At 40.3% G+C, this 25,347-nt stretch overlaps 2 protein-coding genes across 4 annotated transcripts; one reads left to right on the forward strand and one right to left on the reverse strand.

The window, feature by feature from the left end:
• Positions 1-7,853: 7,853 nt before the first annotated feature.
• Positions 7,854-14,368, reverse strand: LOC124389145 (protein CutA homolog). 2 transcript variants are annotated; one of them, XM_046854451.1, is made up of 7 exons: positions 14,217-14,309; positions 12,469-12,534; positions 10,417-10,565; positions 9,391-9,450; positions 8,942-8,987; positions 8,795-8,844; positions 7,854-8,135 (listed from the first exon to the last, which is right to left on the reverse strand). In XM_046854451.1, exons 1-7 carry the CDS (start codon positions 14,292-14,294, stop codon positions 8,036-8,038), a joined length of 549 nt encoding a protein of 182 aa, XP_046710407.1. In that variant the 5' UTR covers positions 14,295-14,309; the 3' UTR covers positions 7,854-8,035. The 2 variants fall into 2 exon arrangements, with proteins under 2 accessions (XP_046710407.1, XP_046710411.1); XM_046854455.1 differs by lacking the exon at positions 12,469-12,534 and having other exon boundaries at positions 14,217-14,368.
• Positions 14,369-14,427: 59 nt separating this feature from the next.
• On the forward strand, positions 14,428-19,764 carry eif3d (eukaryotic translation initiation factor 3, subunit D). Of its 2 annotated transcripts, none has more exons than XM_046854438.1 (15): positions 14,428-14,564; positions 15,672-15,797; positions 16,175-16,220; positions 16,341-16,477; positions 16,581-16,739; positions 16,888-17,003; positions 17,192-17,324; positions 17,573-17,720; positions 17,833-17,963; positions 18,063-18,148; positions 18,339-18,468; positions 18,552-18,694; positions 18,818-19,010; positions 19,458-19,551; positions 19,647-19,764. In XM_046854438.1, exons 2-15 carry the CDS (start codon positions 15,675-15,677, stop codon positions 19,658-19,660), a joined length of 1,653 nt encoding a protein of 550 aa, XP_046710394.1. In that variant the 5' UTR covers positions 14,428-14,564; positions 15,672-15,674; the 3' UTR covers positions 19,661-19,764. The 2 variants fall into 2 exon arrangements, with proteins under 2 accessions (XP_046710394.1, XP_046710387.1); XM_046854431.1 differs by having other exon boundaries at positions 14,429-14,564; positions 16,882-17,003.
• The last annotated feature ends 5,583 nt before the right edge of the window (positions 19,765-25,347 follow it).

The raw sequence follows: 25,347 nt of genomic DNA on the forward strand, positions 1-25,347 counted from the left end.
GCTATTGTCATTCAAAGAGACTTGAACTGAAGGATGAGCCTTACGTGTGTCACTCGTATTACTGTGCTGTATTTGAGAATATTGTTATATTATTGTGTACAGGCATACTGTAATGAATGTTATAGATGTTATTTGTTCATATCCCAACATTGAAACGATCTTGTTTTGTTTGTTGGTCGGTTTGTTTTACAAACTGATGCTGGTGAGTAAATGAAGCACTGATTTGTAATGAGTTTAGAGGAAGCGATTGCAAGCTGTGCCCCAGACACAATGCTGCTCTGCTCTATTGTTTTTCTATGTTGTGCTTGTCTGTGTGCCGTTTTTATTTATTTTTCATGATGTTTCGAAAAAATTTTCGCAACCAGCATCGACTGTCCAAATACTTTGAGATCAGTAATAAAAAACGAATATAAGCAAAACAGTTGTTAAATCAGTTGAACAATTGTTGAAATGATGGAATAATTGAGAAATAAAGATCAATTTATTTTAAAAACTAAGCAAAATTTTATGAAATGAAATTATGTTCCTTAACATACACTCTGTTAGGTATTGAACAACTGGGAGCCACCATAACAGCTTCAATCAGCAACGTTTCTTGGCGTGGGCAAACTAGGCGATCGTCTAGAGCGCAACCAGCCAGAGGGGGCACCAGTGAGCATCACCTGCCCTAAAGCCCATTTAAATTATTTACCTGTTCTTCTGCTGAAGTTTATACAGTATAACTTTGAATGCAGGCAATTTTTCAATGAATGAAGGGGTGGAGCGTCTGTAGGGTGTGACAACAAATAACCCTGGCTTCAATACATCTTTAAAAAGAGCCCTCAACACCCACCACTATAAATGTCAAAGGCATGGCTTTCAGGAACAATTGGTAGTGTGTGTATGTTGATTATTTGACATAGATTTTTTTTTTTTTGGTACAAATGTTCGTTCCAAAAATGTGATGCTTGCGATGTAAAAACAAAATGGCTGATATCATCAGGATTGGAAAATGCAATTCCCCAAAGCCATCCATGGCATCCAGGGGCCAAGGACAAAAAAGATTATTTACCTGTTTTTCTACTGAAAAACCCCCGGGGGGGGTAACAATAGGACTCTCGCCTAGGGTGATGTAAAAAATGGCCCTTCAATACATCTTTTAAATAGTGCCCTCAACACCCACCACTATAAATGTCAAAGGGAGGCTTTCAGGAACAAGTGATAGTGTGTGTTGATTATTTGACATTGATTTTTTTTTTGCTGTTTGTACCAAAAATTTGATGCTTGTGATGTAAATCATTAAGGATAAAACAAATGCCACAAAAAACAAAACATGGCTGTGATATCATCAGGATTTGAAAATGCAATCATCCTAAGCAATCCACAGCATCCAGACGCCAAGGTAGGAGAAGTGCTTGTGCTTTCCGGGTAGGCAGGATGATGCACTCTCATCATCTGTGAGCTCATGTATGTGGAAGAGGACTGATAACTTTTGCCACCAAGTGTGAGTGACACAGCATGAGCAGCAAATTGAAAATATTTGGCTGGCTGGCTTAATACAGCTCAGAGGAAGCACTTCAATCCAGGTTGGTATTTGTCAAATGAAATTGAGATACTCACTGGTGGATGGGAATTGGCGAGAGACTAAATTGAGTAGTAAATTTGAAGGAAAAAAGTGATAAAGGAATGAAAGAATAAATGGAAAAACGGTTTGACCATGATGGTTAATAAATCAATAGTATTCAATTATATGACTTTGAACTTTATCGGACATTGATTAAAACCAGCTCTGACTTAATTAACGGCAATACACCAATGACACCCTCACAGCCCGAGATTAATTGGCTTTCCAGAAACTGGACTACAGGGATTAGCGATCCTAGGCTATCTTTCCAAATTGTCTCTCAAAACTCAATAAAAGGAATTTATCAAAGAGTCTCAGAGGAGTCAGCCACGTCTCACCTGTGTCTCTTTGATTCATTAGTTCGAAGTGTCTGGGGTTCTCTGTTTGAACGTTTTAAAATCGAGGCTGACCCGTGAGGAAGAAAATCGAACTCTTTGTCAGGTGGTACTGGAAATATTACACTGCAGGTCAGGTGAGAGATTGATGTTTGTCCGAGGTCTTAATGCGTTCAACTCTGGAACGTGTCGCATGTTTTGTGTTTAAAAAAATGGAATGAATCTCAATTAAAAGCTTTTGAAGTGATGGAAAACAGATGGTCTACAGCAGTGGTCCCCAACCTCTGGGCCGCGTAGGTCAATTGGTACCGGGCCACACAGAAATATACATAACTTACATTATTTCTGTTTTATTGATTATCTAATTCTGAACAATGTTTTATTTTGGAAAATTACCGGATTCTCTCCACCACATCTGTCTATAACTCACTCTTGATGCATGTCATGATGCCTCGGTCACATGTCTTACCTCCATCCGCTACCTTCTTAAAGGGGCTCCGGCCGCTAACACATAATACATTACCGCTAAATTCAAACTCCCAAGCTCGCAAAATGAATAAAAAACAACACAGTGGATTCACGTTTATTATTATATTTAGAAAATAAAAGTTTTTATGCCTTTCGTATCATTTCATTGTGTTGTATTTATGATCCACACCTTAAAGGCCGGTCCGTGAAAATATTGTCTGACATTAATCCGGTCCATGGCGCAAAAAAGGTTGGGGACCACTGGTCTACAGTATATACTATAATGGGCAAAAAGTAATGCAAAGGTGGATTCAGTTTTATTCTGAACCACAGATATTTGCATGATTATAATGAAAAAATCATAGAAAACATTCTTCCATGATCATCGATCAATGATTGATTAATCTTCTGTTCTTTCTGGAAATAAACAGTTGACCATGTTCTTGATCTTGATCTTGTGTGTGTGTGTTTTAATGGCATGAAAAGAGTAGCTCTTGTCATGCCTGCTTAACCAGCACAGCATTTCAAGACCTTATATAAATATTAGCCTATGCCTCGACAGAAAAGCAGAGAAAAGAAAAAACGACATTTGAGAGTCTGAGACAGTGTTAATGCATGTTGATTTTGTGCGCAAAAAGCAGCCGAGGCATTACTGAGAAATTTAAAGTGACAGGAAACAGATGGCCTACTATTACTGCGAGCTGCATAAGCCAGTGCTAGACAAAAAGGTTTTTTTTTTTATAGTGACAAGCTTTTATACCTCTCACAATGAATGGTGTGTTCATGAAAAAAGGCAAAACAAAATAGTTGAATGCAAAATGAGGAGCTGTTCTGTTACGGTAAAGCCAAAAACCCCTAAATATATCATATATTGGCCATCTATTATATTCGGACGTGATCTGATTAAACAAAGGATTTGAATATATTACAAAACCAAGACGACTGTTCTGTGAGTCTTATAATTCTTAATAAAACTGTTTTAATGACCTGTATCATGCTTCCACCATTTACTCAAATCTGGTATTTAAGAAATTGTCCTGTTCAGCATTGAAGAAACTCAACGAGCTCAGTGAGGTAGCTAACGGAAAGTCAGTGAAACTGTATCTACTGATAGCTGAATCTAAAATAATCTGAAGTCAGACATTGCTGAGATCTGCTCAGTACCAAATATTCATACATGAGTAAAAGTAAAGTCTCCTTCCTGAGGAAAAACAACTCAAAACAGTACTAAAAAAAAGTTTGAACTAGGATTTCAAAAACAATTAAGAAAAGACAAGTGAAAACGAACGTTTTGAGATTATCGGATAAACCGCATCAATAACATGTCTGCTCTTTAAACTTTCCCACTTTACCAATCTTGCTTCTCATTATTATATTATAGATGCATCTATTTGAGTTCATATGGTTAAAGAATTTGTATTCAATACTAATAATAAATATTAATAATAATGCAATTTTTGTGGTCTATTTCCCAGGATTTCCATGTCTGGCAGTTTTCATTTGGAATTAATAGTTTAAACAAACAGTTTCTTCTGTCATGATAAATAAAACAGCAAACTGCATTAAGAGTTAATGAAATCCAGTGGTCAATATGAATAATATATGTGTATATATTAAATATATAGACATGCATCATATAATATATAATACAATAACACATAATATGTTATATGGTGTTTTTGGAGTAATTTGAGATAACTGGAACCAGATAGTCAACCTATTTTCCAGAAGATCTTCCAAATACCAAAGATCACCTGCCAATTTTCACGCTATGTACAGCTAAACCCCATCATACATTATGCAGACAAGATACAGAGACGCCTGATTTTTCCAGCTATATGTGGTTTTACCTCAAACTGTTACCACAAAGGTTGGAGGCACACAATTGTATAAGGGTGTCGGCCAAATGCCATTAATGTTAATGTTTAATCTTTTTATACACCTGAGCAGTTTAGGTTTAAGTTCCTTATTTAGGGTCCAAGCCGCTTCTATGGGCAAAAGTATTGGAATATCAACTTTTTCCAGCAATAGGTGGGTAGTCCCCAAACTGTTACCACAAATCTCTAGGCACACAATTGTATAGGATGTCTTTGGATGTGGTGGCATTAAATTTTCCCTTCACTTGAACTACGAGAGCCAAACCTGTTCCAGCATGACAATGAAGATCTGGTTTACATGGGTTGGAGTGGAAGATCTTGAGTGGCCTGCTGTAGAGGACCGACCTCAACCAATTGAATGTGGAATGGGATGTTCAAATAAAACAACAAAGTCTTGTTTATATGGTATATCTACTAATCATGGAGCGTGAACACTAACATGTTTCCTCTGAGATGTTGGGAGTCATGTGCTACCTGCCTTCTTCCACATACATCAACTCATCACCCACCATTCATTATTATGTATGTGATTGACAGGGGAAGGAAAGTATGCTATCCCTCCCACCCATAAAGCACAGCTAATTTAGCTTTCTCGTCTCCTGGCTGCAGATTGCTGTAAAATTCTCAGGCGTCAAATCTCACAGTGTTTCTTCAAAAGGGCAAACGCTTTTCTTTTGCACCAGTCAGAAGCCCAGAATGTAACTTTTATTTTAAATTATAACTGTGAAGAATTAATTGTGTTGGCAGCTCCAATGTGCAAATTCTGTGCTGGTATCCAGCTGGAATATGGGATTTTAAATCCCAGAACTGCCACAGAGGCCAATACAAGCAAATCCCTCAACTGGGGTTTGCCTCAATTATAAATCCTTTTGGATAAAAGCATCAGAGGAATGCATACACCTAACAGTCCTCTGCTTCCCTAATCAAAAATGAAGAAGGGCAATTTAATGTTTTGCAAAACAGAGGTTTTTTACGCTGTGTTTTGTCTCTAACAAGGTGAATACATGTACACCTGTACGTTATATGTCTTATATCTGAATATTCTGTGTGATTAAGTACTTTTACGCTAATTTTTAGGCTCTGTAAATATGATGCTCAGTTAATGCATCAGTGAGAAAAAAAAACACTGTGGCCAAATTCTAGGTAAACAGCCAAAAAGAAAGAAAATCAGGTTTTAGCCAAGACTGCATTTATTTCATAACAACTCTATAAAAAAAAAAAAGAAAACATGTCGAAAGAATGTCGAGGGAATGATTGTTTATAACCGCTATAATGATCACATGAACAATAACTTATACAATAACTCGTGCAATAACTTTACTCTTTAAGTCTTTTTTATTTATTTTGCTTATTTTTTTTATTTCCATGTGCAACTGGAAGCTTCTGTCACCAAAACGAATTCCTTGTAAGTGCAAACATACTTGGCAATAAATCTCTTTCTGGAAAAAGTCTTTAAGCTTTTTTGGCTTTTTAGGTAACAAAACCAGGTTTTTTATTTTGTGTGTGTTTCGTGTTGCTTAACTTCAAGAGAGAGAAGAAAAGAGAATTTTATTCGAATGATCAATTATAGCTGCTATAAGCGATGAGTTTGCGTAGACTTAACATAACCATATATGGGAAAAGATGCAGTTGTTTAGAAATTGTTCAGAAACCCTTGCTAAATTCCTGCGTTTTCCTCACACAGGGAACGTCTTTGATCATATCACTGGAGAGACACAAAATTAGCGTAGAACATTAGCCTAATTAATCACTTTGTACTCAAGTACCGGCTGTCAAAATGTCAGCGATGCTCCTGTACCGCAGGTGGAATTAAATCCATAAATGCAAATGTCCTGCTTTTTTTAATTGCCAAAACATTGTTTGGTTAAGATACTCACAAAAAGGACCATCAATCAAAAACGAACAAAAAAAGAAATTAGCACACGTACGGTGTATCTGAGTACAGTTTGTGTGCAGGTCAAAATTAGATGCCCTACACATTAAAATACAGGACGAGTCACACCATATTTCTCTCTTGAGGCACATTAGAACAGCTATTATTTGTCACATATACAGTACATTACAGTAAAACTTGTTCTTTGCATATTCCAGCTTGCTCGGAAAGCTGGGGTCAGAGCGCAGGGTCTGCTATGATACGGCGCCCCTGGAGCACAGAGGGTTAAGCGACTTGCTCAAGGGCCCAAGAGTGGCAGCTTGGTGATACCAGGGCTTGAACCCCCAACCTTCCGATCAGTAACCCAGCACCTTACCACTGAGCCACCACTCTCCTCATTAGTCATTAGTCATTAGTGACATGTTGTTGAACGGCATAGATTTGACTTTCCAGCATGTCGATTCATTCTTGACATTTTTGCAATAAATTGCAGACATTTCATTCATACTCACTGCATTTAGATTTCGAAACTATTTAAAAATATATAAATATGAATAATTCATAAAGAGTTGAGCTACGAATATCCTGCTTTATGCATTAAGCCTCATCTGCTAGTCTCAGTCAGTGTCTGCATGCCAGAGAGGTTGATTGAACGACTCACTCTAGTGGCAGAATCTAAAATTCCTAAACTTCCCTCTCTGCCAGGATGTAAAACGATTATTTAAACAGTTTCCTCTACAAAAAATATAAAACACGCATGGTCCTGAGATATAAAAGATGCAAATATTGATATTTATCGTATTCCTAGTTGGCCAGGAAGAACTCGAACTTGATTCGAAATGTAATTAAACTGAAAACATTTAATTGGTATGGATTTATTCGTAGATTTGCCTCAGAGATTGAACACTCTGAGCACTGGGTGATGGTGGAATTGGAGCACGAGATCCCAGAAACATCATCAGATGTTTGTGGACATCTCCAAAGAAGATTCATATGTGCTTTTTGAACATCTCAGTCCACATCTTCTGGGAAGATGTTTCACTAAATTTTAGAGTGTGCTTGTGAAGATTGAGTCTATAGCAGGCCACTCAAGATCTTCCACTCTAACCCATGTAAACTGTATCTTCATGGAGCTGGTTTTCTGCACTGTGGAATCGTCATGGAACAGGTTTGAGACTCTTAGTTCAAGTGATGAGAACATGTTAATGTTACTGCACCCAAAGACATCCTATATAATTGTGAGGCTCCAAATTGGGGGTAATATTTTAAGGAAGAAACACATACGGCTTGAAATGTCAGGTGTCTTAATATTTTGTCTGTTCAAACTGCTGCTTTGGGGAAAAAAGAAAGAATAAGTGATTCTCTGAGGAAGCCTTCTCTGAATGAAGATGGTTAATTAATATTTATCAAATGAGTCTCCCTCATCAGTGCCAAGTTTTCCAAGAATATGGTGAAGAAATGGCCATTTATAGATGCTATACCAAGGAATAATGGGAACTAACAGGTTTTGTGGACCTCACATATAACAATAAAGTTATTAAGATTAAGAGAGATTAAATGTATTAGTCTATTATTAATAAAATGTTTTTTTCCAGGCAAGTTCAGTGCTATTAAAGGTATAAAACACTGCAGGAAATGCGGTTAATAAACAAGTTTCGACTTTATATATTAGAAAAAAAAATAACCATAAAAACAGCTTTTGAAAACATCATTTTATTCAAGTGCTACTGAAATTATTTCATGTTACAGCTTTACATTATTAGTGCGGAATGCACTAAATCTGAACATATATCAAAAATCTAATCATATTTGTGATTTCTTGTGATTTCCCACAATCCTTTGGAGCACTGTTGTTTGTCCTGTCTGTGATCGTACTCTTTTATTCAGGCACAATGTCTCCAATCCACTTCAGGTAGGGCGGGTTACCCTGATCAATGGGCAAGCTAATGACCTCGGCCACTTCGTATGGATGATTAGACCTGCAGGAGAGAGACATCTGTGTGATCAAATCTGGGAGATTATCTGGGTCATTCATCACACGTGATGTCCCTGAAGAACAAGCTATGTGCATGTGAACTGTAGTTTCAGATGGGTTTTGAATGTTTTAATACAATGTTGTTTGTTTATATATTAAAACAAATGTATTATTCATTTTTCATTGTACTTCTTTTTAGCATGCTATATTTAAAAAAAAAATCATTACATTAACCCTAATTTCCCAGTGTGTATGTCAGTCCATTTGACGGAGGTGTGGCCTATGTGTGTCAGTCTCCATTAAGGAGGCGTGGCTTCTATGCCTGATTTTCTCACTGAAGGAGGTGTGGCCTCTGTGTAAAAGTCCCAATGATTAAAATGTGGCTTTTGAGTTCGTCTGGTCTCTGTGTAAATCCCATTTAAGGAGGTGTGGCCCCTGTGTGTCAGTCTCAATAAAGGAGGTGTGGCCCCTGTCCGTCAGCCATAGTGAAAGAAGGTATGGCCTTTGTGTCTTTCAGTCTCAGTGAAGAAGACGTGGCATCTGTGTGACAGTCTCAATAAAGGAGGTGTGGCCTCTGTGCCTGTTTTTCTCAGTGAAGGAGATATGGTCTTTATCTTTGTCCACTAATGCACTAAAGCTATATTTGCGATATAATGGGCTTACCTTACATATTCAGCCAGAGCAGAGATCTTTGTAGTCCTTGTCTTAATCATCTACAACAAAACATATTCGAACCCATGTACATTTATCAGAAAACACTGTGGGTTTCTTTTACCTTGGAAAATGAATTTGAAATGGAATGAAACTCACCAGCAAGACTTCACTGTCTTCTTCAATCTTTCCTTGCCATTCATATCTGTACAGACAAGACAGAAGCAAACACGAATGTCTCCGTGTGCGGCATCCCGAGTCTTTCAGCTCATTACAGACTGTGTGATGGGGTGAATACGCGCCCAATTTTGAAAAGCGGATTGTAATTTGCTCAATGGCTTAGGGCTACAATTGCCATGAACAATTTTGCATTTAAATGTCCATCAGACAATGCTGAAACTATAATAACAAGACATCTAGTGTCACACAGATGAGGATGAATTCTCTTTGTGGTTCCTCTCAAGGTTTCTTTCTCATATCACCTCAGGGAGTTTTTTTCTTGCCACCTCCGGCAAGGAACCACTGGCTCTACTGAGCATTTAACAATATCTATTGTTAAATGCTTAGTAGAAATTATATTGAAATGAACTGAACTTCCGGTTACTCACACTGAGGTGATTTTGGGCACTATGTTCACACAGGCTGCCAGTTTCTTCTCCACGATCCCTCTGCAATATCACAAAAGAAAGCAACAATGTTCCACTGCAAAATAAACCGTTCAGGCATAACTTTATGACCATTTGCCTAATATTGTGTTGGTTCCCCCTTTTTGCTGCTAAAACAGTCCTGACCCATCGAGCATTCACAGCATGAACTTCTTCAGCAGTTTGAGCTACAGGAGCTTGTCTGTTGGATCAATGAGCCTTCAATGAGCCTTCAATGAGCCTCGGCCACCCGTAACCCTGTCGCCGGTTCATCCCACAGAAGTGCCAGTTTTGGAGATGCTCTGACCCACTCGTCAGGCTAACTAAATTTCTCAAACTCCTCAAAACCTTACGCTCACCCATTTATCCTGCTTTTAACATCAACTCTGAGGACTAAATGTTCACTTGCTGCCTAATAAATAAATCCCACCCACTAAAAGGGCCATGATGAAGAGACACTCAGTGTTATTCACTTCACCGCTCATAATGTTATGATGTCATAATAATATTCCTGAACTGTAGTCAAATATCTCCAGATTAAATTTCTTTTTTTTTTTAGATTCATTAACAGCTGTAAGAAAGGATTCCAATTCAGTTGTATTTCCACACTTCACCACTAGAGGCACACATACAGTTTACCAAGCATGACCAGTTACCTATGACATCACAGTGCACCGTTCTCCATCAAGAGGCCAGAATGCATATTCTGCATCACGCAACCTACCGAACAGCAGCTATAGCAGGTATAAACCCAGTAAAGTTGAGTGTTCTGATCATGTACCATGTCTTTACTGACATGCTGGGGTGAGTACAATCCCCCTGATCAGCGCACACCAGTGAAATCCGTATATGGTCCTTCGAGCTAGATGGGAAAACTTCCTAGCATTTGGTCTTTCGAGCCGGATAGGACAACTTCCTAACAACAGCTAAGGTCCAAAACAACTTTAAATATGAATACAGATCGTACTGTACATGTGTACTTTGTATTACCTGGCCAGGTCTTTGGCCACGGTTTCATTGGGGCAGGTGACGAAGGCCGCAGAGTGGGTACCGGACGAATACGCTTCGGTTGCCATGGAGAACGCACGCAATCCCACAGTCCTCAGCAGCGGGAGCATGAACGCGCCCAGGAGCACTGTCTAAGCACAAAACCAACATTCTGATTTATTTTTTTTCCAATTATCGCTTAGTTCATGTGTAATCAAAAAGAACAACACTGAGGTGTACAGGCGCTGATTCGTCAAGGCGGAGTGTGATTTATTTTTATATACTGCATTGTATTTCCCTAGAAGGTTATTACTTTCGGATTTCATTAAAACGCTGCATCAGCCGAATGGCACTGTACACGCCACCGAACCGAGTGCCTTCTGACAGATGGGATGTGTGGAAACGTCCTAGAACAGGCCGCACCGATGCAATCTAATCTACTTAACATGATATTTTATAAAATAATACAAAACAGTAAGCAAAATCCACCAAACAGGACCTACATTTTATAAGCGTTTGCATTTCGGGAAAACTAAAAAAGAGAAACGAATACACGAATCCACCTCACAGCATTAATGCGACATCATTTGTCTACTCCAACGAATAATGCATAATATTAATTACAATACAATAATATGTCATTTTTCAGTTTTAGAATTTGAGTTTGGGTGCACATTCAAGGACTTCTGCAATGCGGAGAGCCTCGAACAAGCCTTTTATTCCGCCACGGCTCAGCTTTATGTCTGAGTTTTTTACAATTCATTGTCACTCGGTTTGACGTAAAACTATATTGTGTTAAAACTCATAAAGGGCACAAACTAAGTAAACAAAAAACGGATTTGACCTACCGTATTTTCCGGACTATAAGCCGCTACTTTTTTCCCACGCATTGAACCCAGCGGCTTAAACAACGAAGCGGCTAATATGTGGATTTTTCCTGGGTTTTTCCCGGTTTCACAAACTTCCTGCCACCAATAAACTGAGCCCTATAACATTAGACCAATGAAATTACCGAATGGGTTCAGGTGAACAAATGAAATTCTTTATATTAAATCAGATGCACTCCCACTAAATCGGGCCGCACCACATCATAAATATGGATGATGTTCCTGTCTACAGGAAATGCGAATCATTCGTCACGCTGAAAACAACCGGGCATGAAAAAACACACTTCACCTGTGTTCTGAGCTACACGGCATCGGGAGAAAAAAATTTTAAACGCACGCCGATGCCAAAAAAAAAACTCCCGAGAGAAATAGTTGTGAAAGGAAGAGAAAGACAGTGAACAATGACTTTCTTGGTAGGCTACTGTTTAAATACAAGCCGTGTAACATACACTGTTTTTCATTAAAGCCTGTGTAAAGTTCATTAGTTTCAATGTAGGAACCTGCGGCTTATAGACAGGTGCTGCTTATTTATGTTTAAAATAAAAATCTTTTGTCAAATTCAGTGGGTGCGGCCTAATAGTCCGGAAATTACGGTAAAATAGAGCATGGCAAATCTCTGAGATATCTATATCTATATATCTATATCTATATATATATATATATATATGGACAAAGGTTGGACACCTGACTATAAGATGTGCTTTTGGAACATCCCCTTCCACAATTAGTCCCATTCAGTGTTATAACAAACTTCTGGGAAGATGTCCCACTACATTTTTAAGTGTACGTGTGGAGATTTGTAGTCATTCAGCCACAAACGTGTTACTAAAGTCAGATACTGATGTAGGGTGAGGTGAGAACATTGTGAAAGCTGTGTGAAGGCTGTGAAAAATGATTGTCACCTCTTTGAATGAATATGAATCAGATATATTTAAAGTATATCCACATACATATTTTATATGTTCTACTATACCTGGGTGACTAGGAACAGAAAACTGTTGAACCGACTTCCTGTGTCATGGGGTATAAATTTGAGGTAACACATTGTCCAAACTTCCACACAGTCTTTAAACCCATGTATAAGTTCAGACCTCTGATCCTGTACGAAACCATTTTTAGAACGATTCTAATTATATACACTTTTATGTCAAGTGAATAAAATACTCACGACACAGAACCCTTTTAAGAGTCTTCCTTGCACTGTCTCTGCAGGTGGCAGTCCAAAATGCATCGCCTGTATGAGCGACAGTCAGGTGTGAGCCAAACACGGACAACACACAACAGCCTTGTCTAATGATTCTCTCCTGGCTGGAAGTAATGTGCTCACTGTGAGGTGGAAGAACCGCTTTTAATAAAACGCCTGGGGCACCTGCAGTTCAAAAACATCAACAGGTGCTTGAATAGAGAAAGTCTGAGGAGACGTGTTAGCCCTTTAAACCCTTTTGTCACATTCGTCCGGCTTTAAGATCAATGTAGGGATAATAAGATGTCAAAGCGTTGACACAAGGAAAAAAATCTTTATGAGGGATTCAAGGAAAATGGAGAACCCAGAGGAAACCCATACGTGTCGAGTACTTTATTCGATACCATGACTACAGATATGTCGTGAAATCCAATGCGATTACCTTCTAGAGATCTTTATATGTTATTCGGGGTGTAACAGTACACGTATTCGTAACAAAAACTTTCGGTACAGGGCGTCGAGGTGTGGAAAATAGCTAGGTGTGGAAAATAGCTACAATCTAAATTCCCCTCACAAACGTATCAAGTGGTGGACAAAAAGCTTGTTTAGTCTCCACTCGCACTTTGAACGCATATTTTTTTTATTATTATTAAACTCGAAAACATACACGACAAGGGGTATGAAAGGAAAAAAAATAGAGTTAGCGCAGTGTCACTGTGGCTTTACGCTCCGTACCGGAAATACAATATGTACTGGTTTGTTTTGCGCATAAGTGAAATCGTGGCCACTTCCTGGTCATGGCCAACACTAGCGATATGGATTCTTTAGCGTTTTATGCCCAGCTTCAAGAATTCCTTTCAAAAGGAGCAAATCCTGACAATTCCACAGATCGACGAATGAATGTAGGATGAAAGGAATGAAGACATTTGTTAATGAAGGCTTAAATAAGTACAACATATCTTTAGAAACACACACACACACACACACTTGTATACACATCTTTGTTACTGAAATGCGGCCTAACAGACTTAAACTATTTAAATTACATTTGCTTTCATTGCTTTCATTTAATCGATTTCATTGGTGCCAATTTAACCAATCACTCAATTTTTATCAATATAATGAACAGTTTATTGCATTCATTTTGTTTCTTTTATTTATTATAAGATATTTCTTGTATATTATTTAACCGAACTGGCATTTTATTTATGATTTGTTTTAAAAGAAAAAACGACAAGCAATTTTATGTTTTGCATTTCTTCCCCATGACTGTAATATGTACTGAACCGTGATATTTTTGTACTGTTGCACCCCTTTATGTAACTCTGTATAAAGATTTTAAGCAGTAACACTTATGTAACACTATTGCATTGTTTTTTTTAGCACTTGTTTGCATTCTCTGCTATTTTGCATGATTTTTTTGCACACATACAGTGGATTCTTAACATGCAAAAGTCCTGGATTATAATATCTCAGTGTATTAAAGTAAGGTTTCCTAACACTTAGTATGCTCTTTGCAATGATGCATATTTAAAGCCATAATCACACATTCGTTTTTTTTTTTTAATGCATGTATATTTTTAATGCACAATGAAATGTTTAGATCTTCTATAGTATGGCATCTAAATACAGGTTTTAAAGCCCGATCAGCATATTTTATGATGCTTATTATTTAATTTATATCATGAATCCTTCACTTCATAACAATGTATGTTAACGTGCATATAACTTACTTCTTCCAGCGGGTGTGAACTCTGGGCAGGATTTGCCTTACTGCGCATGACATGAACAACTGCCGTAAACGAGCCCATAACTGTCGCAAATTACTCTCGGGTTTTGTTTTTTACTTTTTGTTTTTGTTTGTTTCTTACTATATTCCATGATTTGTCAATCGAAATAAACTAACACACGACGAATTTTCAATTAAAACCAGATGTATTTGGGTTACCAAAAAAATATATCCCTGAAACGTTCGCCGTATCACAACCGGAAGTTCAACTCGCTTTACGTTAGCTTAGCGCGTTCCTATTTCCGCCGGTGTCTGAGGAACCGTCTGGAAAATCTTCGCAGTGGAATTAAAGGTATCGGTTAATCTTTAAACATCTGCTTTCCTTTAAATCGCATCTGAAAACAAATAAATATGAAAGTTTCCTCGTGTACTGGGTTGTTATTTGATGTCATTATCGCGTAGCTTCCGCGTCTTGCAATTTGATAATATTTTATAGTTTGTGTTAGCTTCGATGCTAATCCGGCCAGTAAACGACGAGGTACCCGAAAAAATAGGCAAAATAGAAATATTGTATTATTAAGTAGTCTTATGGTTTGTTTTAGGGGAAATTTAGTTGTGAGGGTAAAAACTGCAATGTGTAGTTTGGTGCAAAATGGTCACTGCATAAAATAAATGAATAAATAAGCTTCATATATGCGTTATATGCAGGATGTTCCTCAACCAAGCAGTAGGTAACAGCTTACATCCCAAGTAGATTCTATACCCCCTACATAGGGCACTGTTTCTGTGCCATATTTAGTTTTTGTTCATAGATTAATGGGGGATTGGGTCGTGTTCTAATCCGAGATGCTGTGTGGTCAGTGATGACTAGTCCACTGCGCAAACTGATGTGCACGAAAAGTGCACACTAGTGTGAAGAGAGCAGTGCTGAATCGAGTCTGAGTCCTACACGCACACTTTATTGGGTGTGATTTGCACTAAATCACTTAATAGTCTTTAACTGGATCTTCATTGTCTTCTTGGAGGTGAGGATTGAGTCTGGTTCCTCTCACCATCTCAGAGAAATCTTTCTTGCTACTGTCGCGATTGGTCGATTTATTAGGGATGGATTTATAAGTGCTATTATTACTGATGATAATTTAAATTTATAGGTATTGATTCATATATATTTCAAGTTGTATACCCTCATGTCTGTGGTGCTGCTTTGGGGGAATGTAAATTGTAAAAAAATAAATAAATCATTCTACAGATTGAATGTAATGGGTTTTTCCCCTATATTGCCCTTAATGCCATTTGATATTCAGCCATCTGATGCAGCAGTGCTTTAGTCTTTATCTGACCGTACCCAAAACCTCCTTTGTAACTCTGATTCTTCTAACCCTTTTTTTTTTAAATATCTGATTTGCTTTTTTTTTTACCTGTCCTTGTTTGCTTTTCTCTTTCCATATGGCGTGTAAAGACCATGGCGAAGTTCCTGGCCCCGGTGATTCAGGACAACCCCTCGGGGTGGGGTCCCTGCGCCGTTCCCGAGAAGTTTAAGGACATGCCGTACCAGCCCTTCAGCAAAGGGGATCGCCTGGGCAAGGTCACTCTTTATTCCTTAATCACCCCCAATGATCACGTGTGCATTTCCTGTTTTTTACCACGTCGCTGTTCATTTCATTTTCAAAATCTGACTAAAGGGAGGGTTCCTATGCATTTTGAAAAGTATAAAAAAAATCCTGGACAGCTGTGATTGATTGTTACGTTGTGAGGTGGCAGTTGCCATGACAGCAAGTGACTAGGAACAGGAAATTGTTGATCCATGAATTTCATACATAGTTGAAATTCCCATCACAATAATTAAACCTAGGAATATATGGGTGATATGCGGCAGCAGGTTATTCCCCTCGGTTGAGTATAAAGAGCTTTTGATAAGCAGAATCATGCCTGTTCATTCATCTTATTCCCTTTTATATATAGGTGGCAGACTGGACCGGAGCGACCTACCAGGATAAGAGATATACAAGTATGTTTATGATTGCTTACATGGACCATGAATTGGTAAACGTATTATTTTAGGGAGATGATTCTCTTTTTGAATTTTATGTAGTTGGTGCATCACTGTTTCCTTTACTCTTCCCGGCAGATAAGTATTCATCCCAGTTCGGAGGAGGAAGTCAGTACGCTTACTTCCACGAAGAGGACGAAGCTAGCTTCCAGCTGGTGGACACGGCCAAAACCCAGAAATCGGCCTACCAGAGGAACCGCATGCGCTTCGCCCAGGTACGCATCACAGCCTCGATGCTTTGCTAATCGTGTATAAAATTAGTTCAAATTTGCGTTTCAAGGATTTTTGAAAGCACAAAATGTCATTCTCTTGTTGCAGAGGAACCTGCGCCGGGATAAAGACCGTAGGAATCTCACGCAGTTTAACCTGCAGACTCTCCCCAAAAGCGCGAAACAGAAGGAGAGAGATCGCATGCGCTTGCAGAAAAAGTTCCAGAAGCAGTTTGGAGTTCGTCAGAAGTGGGACCAGAAGTCACAGGTACACTCACAGCAGTGCAGTTGTGGACCTCCGTGATGGAGTTCTATTTTTAAAAGGCTGATTGTTGCTTTGTGTCACAAGCTCAGTCAGGTGTTCAGCAGATGATTTTCATGCTTGTTAAGTGTTGCGTGTTGCTTGCTAGGCACAGCTGAAGCCCAGGGACTCATCTGTGGAGGTGCGTAGTGACTGGGAGGTCAAGGAAGAGATGGACTTCCCTCGCCTCATGAAGATGAGATACATGGAGGTGGCTGATCCTTTAGACATGTAAGTGAATGCAAAAACACCTCGGGGTCTCTCTAACACCCCTTTAAAACCAGGTGCCCTAGACATTATCAGATGGGTTGTAAATGAGGGAAAAACAGTTCGTCTTGTGGTAGTCTTTTGAACTTCTCAGACCACACCCAAGTTTGTGTTTACTGATAGTCTGCCATCTCTGTCTCTCTCCGGTGCAGTGAGTGCTGTGGTGCCCTGGAGCACTACGATAAAGCGTTCGATCGCGTCACCACCCGCAATGAGAAACCTTTGAAGAGCATTAAAAGGATCTTCCACACTGTCACCACCACCGACGACCCCGTCATCCGTAAGGTATGGGTAATACCCCAGGTGGGGAAAAAAAATCATAGTTAAGGATTACATTTCGATATACACTATATGGACAAAGCTGTTGGATGTCCCAACACTTATATGTGGTAATTCCCCAAACTGTTAACACAAATCTAGAGGCACACGATTGTTTAGAATGTCTTTGGGTGCAAAGTAGCTTTTTATTTCCTTTTTTGCTTTTCCACTGCACAGAGAGAACATCACTGCATCATAAATCTGTTCTTTTTCAGCTGGCTAAGACTCAGGGCAATGTGTTTGCCACCGATGCCATCCTGGCCACACTGATGTGCTGCACACGCTCCGTGAACTCCTGGGACATCATCGTGCAGCGTGTCGGAAACAAGCTCTTCTTCGACAAGAGGGACAACTCGGACTTCGGTGAGTGTTTAATGCCAAACCCTTCGGCAGCTTGTTACTTCGGTGGAATTTCTCCGGGGTCAACTGTGTGTGTGTGTGTGTGTGTGTGTGTGTGTGTGTGTCTCTCCTTCAGATCTGCTCACGGTGAGCGAAACTGCCAACGAGCCTCCTCAGGAGGAAGGGAACTCCCTGAACTCCCCTCGAAACCTGGCCATGGAGGCCACATACATCAACCACAATTTCAGCCAGCAGTGCCTGCGCGTGGTACCGTACCCACCGATTTACACACATACACACCTGTTAAATACCAGTCAGTTTGAAAATGTGATGTAACACAGGTGGTGATTTTTTTTTTTTCTTTAGGGAGGAGAGCGACACAAGTTCCCAAACCCAAACCCATTCGTAGAGGAGGATATGGATAAGAGCGAGGTGGCGTCTGTAGCATACAGGTCAGATGATTAGGGTTGCACACGGACAAACTTTCCATGGGAACTTCATCTGTGGAACTGGAAATATTTCAATTTGGAGACTTACCAGGGATTTAACGGGATTTGTGGGGCAAATTGTGTGTAATAATATATTGACTTGCTGTCATTGTGAGATGTGAAGAAGACATTGACCGTGTGTGGTGTTGTGTAGGTACCGGAGATGGAAACTCGGGGAGGATATTGATCTGATCGTGCGCTGTGAACACGACGGTGTGATGACCGGCGCAAACGGAGAACTCTCCTTCATCAACATTAAAGCTCTCAACGAGTGGGACTCGAGGGTAAGGAGGAGACCGAGAGCGTCATTTTGCGAAAGTGTAGGTTTGTTTTGCCTCACTGAAACGTTTGCCGTTTGTTGGTGCAGTATTGTAACGGCGTGGACTGGCGTCAAAAGCTGGACTCTCAGAGAGGAGCCGTTTTGGCCACAGAGCTGAAGAACAACAGCTACAAACTGGCACGCTGGACTTGCTGCGCCCTGCTGGCCGGCTCGGAGTATCTCAAACTGGGGTGAGATACACGTTTGTTTGTTTTTGTTTTTTTTTAATCTATCCAAACAGTTCTTGCCCTTGTTCTTACATGACGTCCGGTTCAGAGCACTAAATAACAAAAAAAATCCCATGCGCTCCACAGTTACGTGTCCCGCTACCACGTGAAGGACTCTGCGCGTCACGTGATCCTGGGCACGCAGCATTTCAAGCCCAACGAGTTTGCAAGCCAGATCAACCTGAGCATGGAGAACGCGTGGGGCATCTTGCGATGCGTCATCGACATCTGCCGCAAACTGGACGAGGGCAAGTACCTCATCCTCAAAGACCCCAACAAGGTGAGCAACACAATGTGGAACATATTGGAGGATGCACTGCTGTAAATGATGCTTTCTGCTCCTCTAGAGGGTCTGGCATGTTTTGTCGACCAGGGATTTCAGGAGCCGCTTACTCTTCATGCAATTTGGCATGGCAACTATCAGCAAAAGCGCTCAAGCCTCTCGCCCACGTACACTAACTGCTACACACTCATGAAGAGCTCTCCAGAACTCTTAAATAACTCTTCAATTGGATTCTGTGCTCTCGGTTAATCCAGTGATTATATCTTGTTCCAGAAATCTCATTTTTGTGATGTGTAAAGGTGGTGAAGGGGCTTTAAATGGGGTGGCAGAAGGGTTTATTTGGGGTAGTTAATGGGCTTTTCTCAAAACAGCATGAAGCTGATGGAACACCAGTCTAACCTTGTTCCCTGATGTTTTTTTTTCTCTTTTTTTTTGCGTTCATAGCAAGTGATCCGTATCTACAGCCTCCCTGACGGAACCTTCAGCACGGACGAAGACGAGGACGATGAAGAGGAGGAGGAGGACGAGGATGATGAAGGTATAACACCAATCTTGTTGGAAACCAAGATTTCTGTTTCTGTGGGTCCAGTCACATGTGAACAACTTTTTCTGTTGTTTTTTTTTTTTTTTTAGATGAGGAGCACTGAGGAGTCGGGGGAACGAGCGAGACCAAACGAGACGGCAATATCCATTTTCATAAAGAGGAAACTGATTCATTAAACAAGGCTTATTAAAAGATTCAGGAAATAAACTTATAGTCTGACTTTCATTTCAGCTCTAATTGTATTGAATGGTTCAGTTTGCCTGTATTGGCATTAATAACTGGTTTTTATCCAACTTGTCTCTCAGTAGATTGTCCACATGAGGGCAGTGTGGGACCAGCTTGAAAGAAAAGGGGCATTGAAAATAGAAATAACCAAGTGTTTCAGCTTTTTGAAATAAAATAATGAGCTGTCAGTTCAAGCTATAGCAATCCTTTTATGTAATGCAATCAAAAGTGTGTCCTGGGTCTTTTTATAGACACCATGGACAGCTCCTGGAGAGAGAAAAATGCTGTGAATGTAAAAATAAATAACATTCTGTAGCTTAAACAAAATTAAGGTTTTTGCCTGCAACACGTCACAAGTCCACAGATTACAAGTGTAATGTCTTTTAAAGAAAAGTTTTGCACAAATTTATATTAACCCTGAATGTAGCCAAGGAGATGAGATCATTTGTGATTAAAGATGGCTTTAGTTTAATAAAGGGAGCTGTATGGATATCACAAGTTAAGCACCAAAGATGTCTGACTCTATTAATTCTCATAGTATTGTGAAGTACAGGGGTCCCCAAACATTTCTGTGAGGACTTCATTAGTTTTCCCTTCTTAAATGAGGGCCGGTCGGTCTAAAAGTTGTGACTACCAGTATTATTGTGGAGATTTTAGGATTTTAATATTTTTTTTTTTATTAGGCAGCAACTGAACATTTTGTCCTCAAAGTTGATCTTAGAAGCAGAAGAAATGGGCAAGAGTAAGGATTTGAAAATGTGATGTCTAGACGACTGGGTCAGAGCATCTCCAAAACTGCAGGTCTTGCAGGATGTTCCTGGTCTGCAGTAGTCAGTATCTATCAAAAGTGCTCCAAGGACGGAACAGTGATGAACCAGTGACAGGGTCATGAGTGGCATTAATGCATGTGGGGAGTGAAGGCTGGGCTGTGTGGTCCGATCCAGCAGACGAGCTCCTGTAGCTCAAACTGCTGAAGAAGTTCATGCTGTTGATGCTCGACGTGTCTGGAGTGTATTGGCAGCAAAAACGGAGACCAACACAATATTAGGCAGGTGGTCAAAAAGTTATACCTGTTCAGTGTATACACACATTTATTGGCAAATCCAATCCACCTGGGCTGTTTTTGGGAAGTTGGAACAACCCTGAGCAAAACTATCCCAAGGTCAGGCTTGAACGTTGAAAGGTAGTTCTATAGAACAGACACAGTAGCAGCATCTTTGAAAAATTTCCTAAATTGCCTTTAACCACACATTGTAATCGTGATAAGCTGAAAAGCACCCATTCTCCCAGTCTAGTTTTGGAGCCTGTTCTTATTATGTGCCATGCAAACTAGTTTCCAGTGTTCAATCATCCCCATTTGAAACACAAACTCAAGATCTGATTGAGGTGAAGGACGTGAGTCGAACCTGAGAAGCATGTTCGAGCTTTAGTGCCAGACCTGGTCTGAGCTAAGAAACGCAGGCTCATCATCATGCTCTCCGCAAGCGTTTCATATCGGTTCTGCCGGGAAAAAAACCCTCCTTGCCTCCCCATCTTTTTTTTTTCCTACTTTATTCATCGTCCACCTTTATTCGCTGGCTTTAATATCATCCGTCACACCCCTCCCGTTTCATCCTTCCCCTCTCTCAATCACCGCGGTCAAGGTTAAGGAGGGAGCAGGTTAAAAATAGTGCAATAAAGTGAAGAGGCAGACGACGCTACCCCAGGAATACTGATCAGGCCCGGAGCCCATGGGCTCGGCTACTCAGGAATTGAAGGACTGCAGGGGTAGAGAAGGATTTTGCCTGCAGGATAAGGTTTGATCTGGGGCAGTGCTGCAAAAGAGACTCTCTGTGGTCATTCTTTGTCAAGCAAATGATACCAAAAGTCATGGGGGTGGTTTGGAAGTCTGCGTTTGATTTTTTTCCCACCTTCGCTCTGTCATCGCTAGACATTTCTACTATTCGTTCTTCAAGAGCATGCAAACACTGGCATCCTGCACATGCTGAAAGTCTGCAAATATTGATTTAGTGTGTGTAGGAAGGAGCCACTCAGTTTGATAACAACCCCCCCCCCCCGCCCCCACCTCCCTCCCAACCGCTTCTCGCCCCATGCTCTCTCCATCTGCCTTCATCTGATTAAATACATGATAAATGCCCCTCCTGCAAGAACATATCCCTGGGCCGCCACCTTTTCGTCGTGTACCGTGAGTGAACGCGTGTGCTTTTTGACATACACGTGTCCCACGTTGTCCTGCGTGACTCCATGACAACCATTCCTTTTTTAATTTTATGGACCGCATCAAGCAACGCGGTCAAGCTTAGCGGAAAAGCACACGTCTTCGTCCTTGCAATACAGGCGGCCGAAATAGAGTGATGAACACACATACAAACACACACACTAATACATATATATATATACACAATGACACCAAAGAGAGCAAGTAAAGCTTTCATTGATGCTCCATGCAGAAAGCGAGGATGAAGAATAGAGGGGGGATGGGGTGGTTCCCATGGAAACTGAGCAGTCAGCACATCTGTATGGTTCCTTGTTGTTGTCCGCTGCCGCCAGCATCCCATAGCCTCATCACCACCAAAACACACACACACTCACACACACAACGCTGACCCCTGTGCTCTCACACACATGCACACTCACTCACATTGTACCCTGTATTTTACACATACATGCTTTTCGCACATATATGTTCTCGCTCACACACAATTGTGACCTTTTCTTACGAACCTGTGCCTCTAGAAAACTACTAACTGCAGTGCATTTATTCTGCATTGGGTTGTCGCTCGTTCAAGTGTTTTTCGGAAGCTCCAGGGATCTCGTTCACGGAGCAAAAGGAAGCTAAACGAAAATCTCCAGGAATTTCTGCATTGATGATGAGCAAAGTATGAGAAGAAAAACCTTTCGGAGCAGACTGGTAGAATACAGTAACTCGAATAACAACTCTGTATAACCGTGATGAGCAGAAAAGCATGTCATGAACATACATCAGAATAACACATCACTGATCTGAGCCTCCTTTTTTAACCAATATGTTTTCTTCATGGACTCTATAGACGCTTAAAGGGGAAGTTATACACAGGAATAACAATGACTTTATAACAATATTAGCTATGAAGTCAATAAACACTAAATATCTCTTTTCATCATGGCACCTGTTAGAGGATGTATTAGGCAGCGAGTGAACATTTTGTCTTCAAAGTTGGTGTGTTAGAAGCAGGAAAAATGGGCGAGCGTAAGGATTTGAACGAGGGTGACAAGGACCAAATTGTGACTGTGACGTCAGAGCATCTCCAAAACCGCAGCTCTTATGGAGTGTTCCTGGTCGGCAGTGGTCAGTGTCTATCAAAGGTGGTCCGAGTTACTATAGCTCAAACAACAAGCTACTCTACAGACGAGCTCCTGTAGCTCAAATTGCTGAAGAAGTTAATGCTGTTGATGCTCAACAGGTCAAAGGGGAACCAACACAATATTAAGAAAGTGGTAATAATTTTATATCTGATTAGTGGCCATAATGTTCTACCTGGTCGGCGTATATGTGCTTTGGGAACGTCCCATTCCACATTTAGTCCTATTTTATACCCTCCACTCTTATAGGAAGATGTTCTACTAGATTTAGGAGTGTGCATGTGGAGATTTTACATACAAGTGTGTTAGTAAAGGATGAGTAGAGGATCTGGGGTGCAGTCAACATTTCAATTCATCCCAAAGATGTTCAGTAGGGTTGAGGTCAGAGTCTAAAGAAGGAGATCTTCCACTCCAACCTATGAAAAAAGTATATATTCATGGAGATAGCTTTGTGCACAGGGGCATTGTCATGCTTTGACCAGTTTGGGTTTCCTAGCTCAAAAGAAAATGTAATGCTTTTACCTTTATTCGTGAGCCTCCAAATTTTGGGGGGAGAAAAAACATACGTCTGGAAAAAGGTGTCTCAGTGCTCATCCATGTATTTGATTCCTATACATTCTATACACATCGAGCCTCGAGTTTTGAAGTAAATCCCGCAGCTTTGCAACTGCCTCAGGCAGGCGATTTATCGTTACTTTATCAGATGAAGGGATGACATGAGAAATGTCTTGAGAACACAATCGTTTTTCTTTTTTAAAGAGCTTTTGACCACTTAACAGATGATTGCTGGAAATGGCTGACGGTTCTTTTTCTCTCGCACACACATGCACACAAACATGTTTCTCTGTGTGTGTGTGTGTGTGTGTGTGTGTGTGTGTGTGTGTGTGTGTGTGTGTGTGTTTTATATACATACACCTAATTAGAATTCGCAAGAGCAGGTCGCTGCTGCAAATTGAAACCATATCGATTCTTCCCCGTTCCCATCGGCTGTATGCAGAACAGAGAGCAAGGGATGGGGAGACGCTGGGAAGAGACAGAGCGAGGCATGAAAGACAGAAAAGAGTCGGCAAGGGCAAGCCACCAAGGTTCAAACACCAGGACGGGATTCCACCCTGATCGCCCGATGCAGGAGTGTTTGGAGTGAGACGTACACTAGTTTCAGCCTACGGGAACTACAACAAAAGGAATTACAATCATGGATCACCAAAACCTTTCGAATATGTCTGTTCCTTTTTTTTCCTCCTATTTAAAATTACGTATAGCTTTCTGCGACAGCAAAATCGGTTGGGGAAAAGTGCAAAATGCGAACACAATTGGTTGAGATATGGACATTTGCTATTAACAAGTTAGCATCCGCTGACTAGCAAATTGCTCGCAGTTCATTCAACAGAAATTTATCATTTTCATTTTATGAGGTTGATGAGGTCCACCTGAACACCTTAAAGACACAAGATCTTACACTTAGGATCCCCAAAGATGCATTTGGACTGTAATAAATAGGAACGGTTTGCTGTAATGGCTCTACAATTTCCAAATTGTAATTTTGCACTCGTGTCCATCAGTGAAAGAACTGCAACAATGATGAAAGAATGAAGAATGAATATTCAATGTCACCTTGATAATGATGGGTTCCTGTCACTGTTGAGTCTGGTTCCTCTAAATCTTTCTTCCTATCATCTCAAGGAGTTTTTCCTCACCACGAATGATTTTCGTCCATTACTTTAATTCCGTAAAGCTGCTTCGAGACAATGTTCATTGTTGAAACTATTATACAAATAACACCGAACTGAATTAAATGTGTGTGAATCAATATATATGTAAATACACCAACCAGGATTATCATTATGACATTATAACATTATGAGCTATAAAGTGAATAACTGATCATCTCTTCATCATGGCACCTGTTTGCAGGTGGAATATATTATAATATCCAAAACTGCAGCTCTTGTGGGCTGTTCCTGGTTTGTAGTGAGTATCTATCAAAAGTGGTCCAAGGAAGGAACAGGGTCATGGGCAGCAGAGGCTCAGTGATGCACGTGGGGAGCGAAGGCTCTTCCGTGTGGTCCGATCCGACAGATGAGCTCCTGTAGCTCTAATAGCGGAGTTGCTGTTAATCAGGACTGTTTGGCGGCAAAAGGGGGATAAACACAATATTAGGCAGGTGGTCAAAACATTATGCCTGATTCATTCAAACCGTGTCTAATCGTTTCTTCAAGCAGA

This window comes from Silurus meridionalis, chromosome 1 (genome assembly GCF_014805685.1).
Source record: "Silurus meridionalis isolate SWU-2019-XX chromosome 1, ASM1480568v1, whole genome shotgun sequence".
Classification (NCBI taxonomy): domain Eukaryota; kingdom Metazoa; phylum Chordata; class Actinopteri; order Siluriformes; family Siluridae; genus Silurus; species Silurus meridionalis.

Excerpts from the sequence above, each read along its gene's own strand:
- LOC124389145 (XM_046854451.1), bottom strand. The coding sequence starts at position 14,294 with ATGGGCTCGTTTACGGCAGTTGTTCATGTCATGCGCAGTAAGGCAAAT. Across the intron at positions 10,566-12,468 it reads TCTTAAAAGGGTTCTGTGTC|ACAGTGCTCCTGGGCGCGTT; the intron begins GTGAGTATTTTA and ends TTTTGTGCTTAG. Across the intron at positions 8,988-9,390 it reads GTGCCCAAAATCACCTCAGT|ATATGAATGGCAAGGAAAGA; the intron begins GTGAGTAACCGG and ends TTGTCTGTACAG.
- eif3d (XM_046854431.1), top strand. The coding sequence starts at position 15,675 with ATGGCGAAGTTCCTGGCCCCGGTGATTCAGGACAACCCCTCGGGGTGG. Across the intron at positions 16,221-16,340 it reads CCAGGATAAGAGATATACAA|ATAAGTATTCATCCCAGTTC; the intron begins GTATGTTTATGA and ends TCTTCCCGGCAG. Across the intron at positions 16,478-16,580 it reads ACCGCATGCGCTTCGCCCAG|AGGAACCTGCGCCGGGATAA; the intron begins GTACGCATCACA and ends CTCTTGTTGCAG.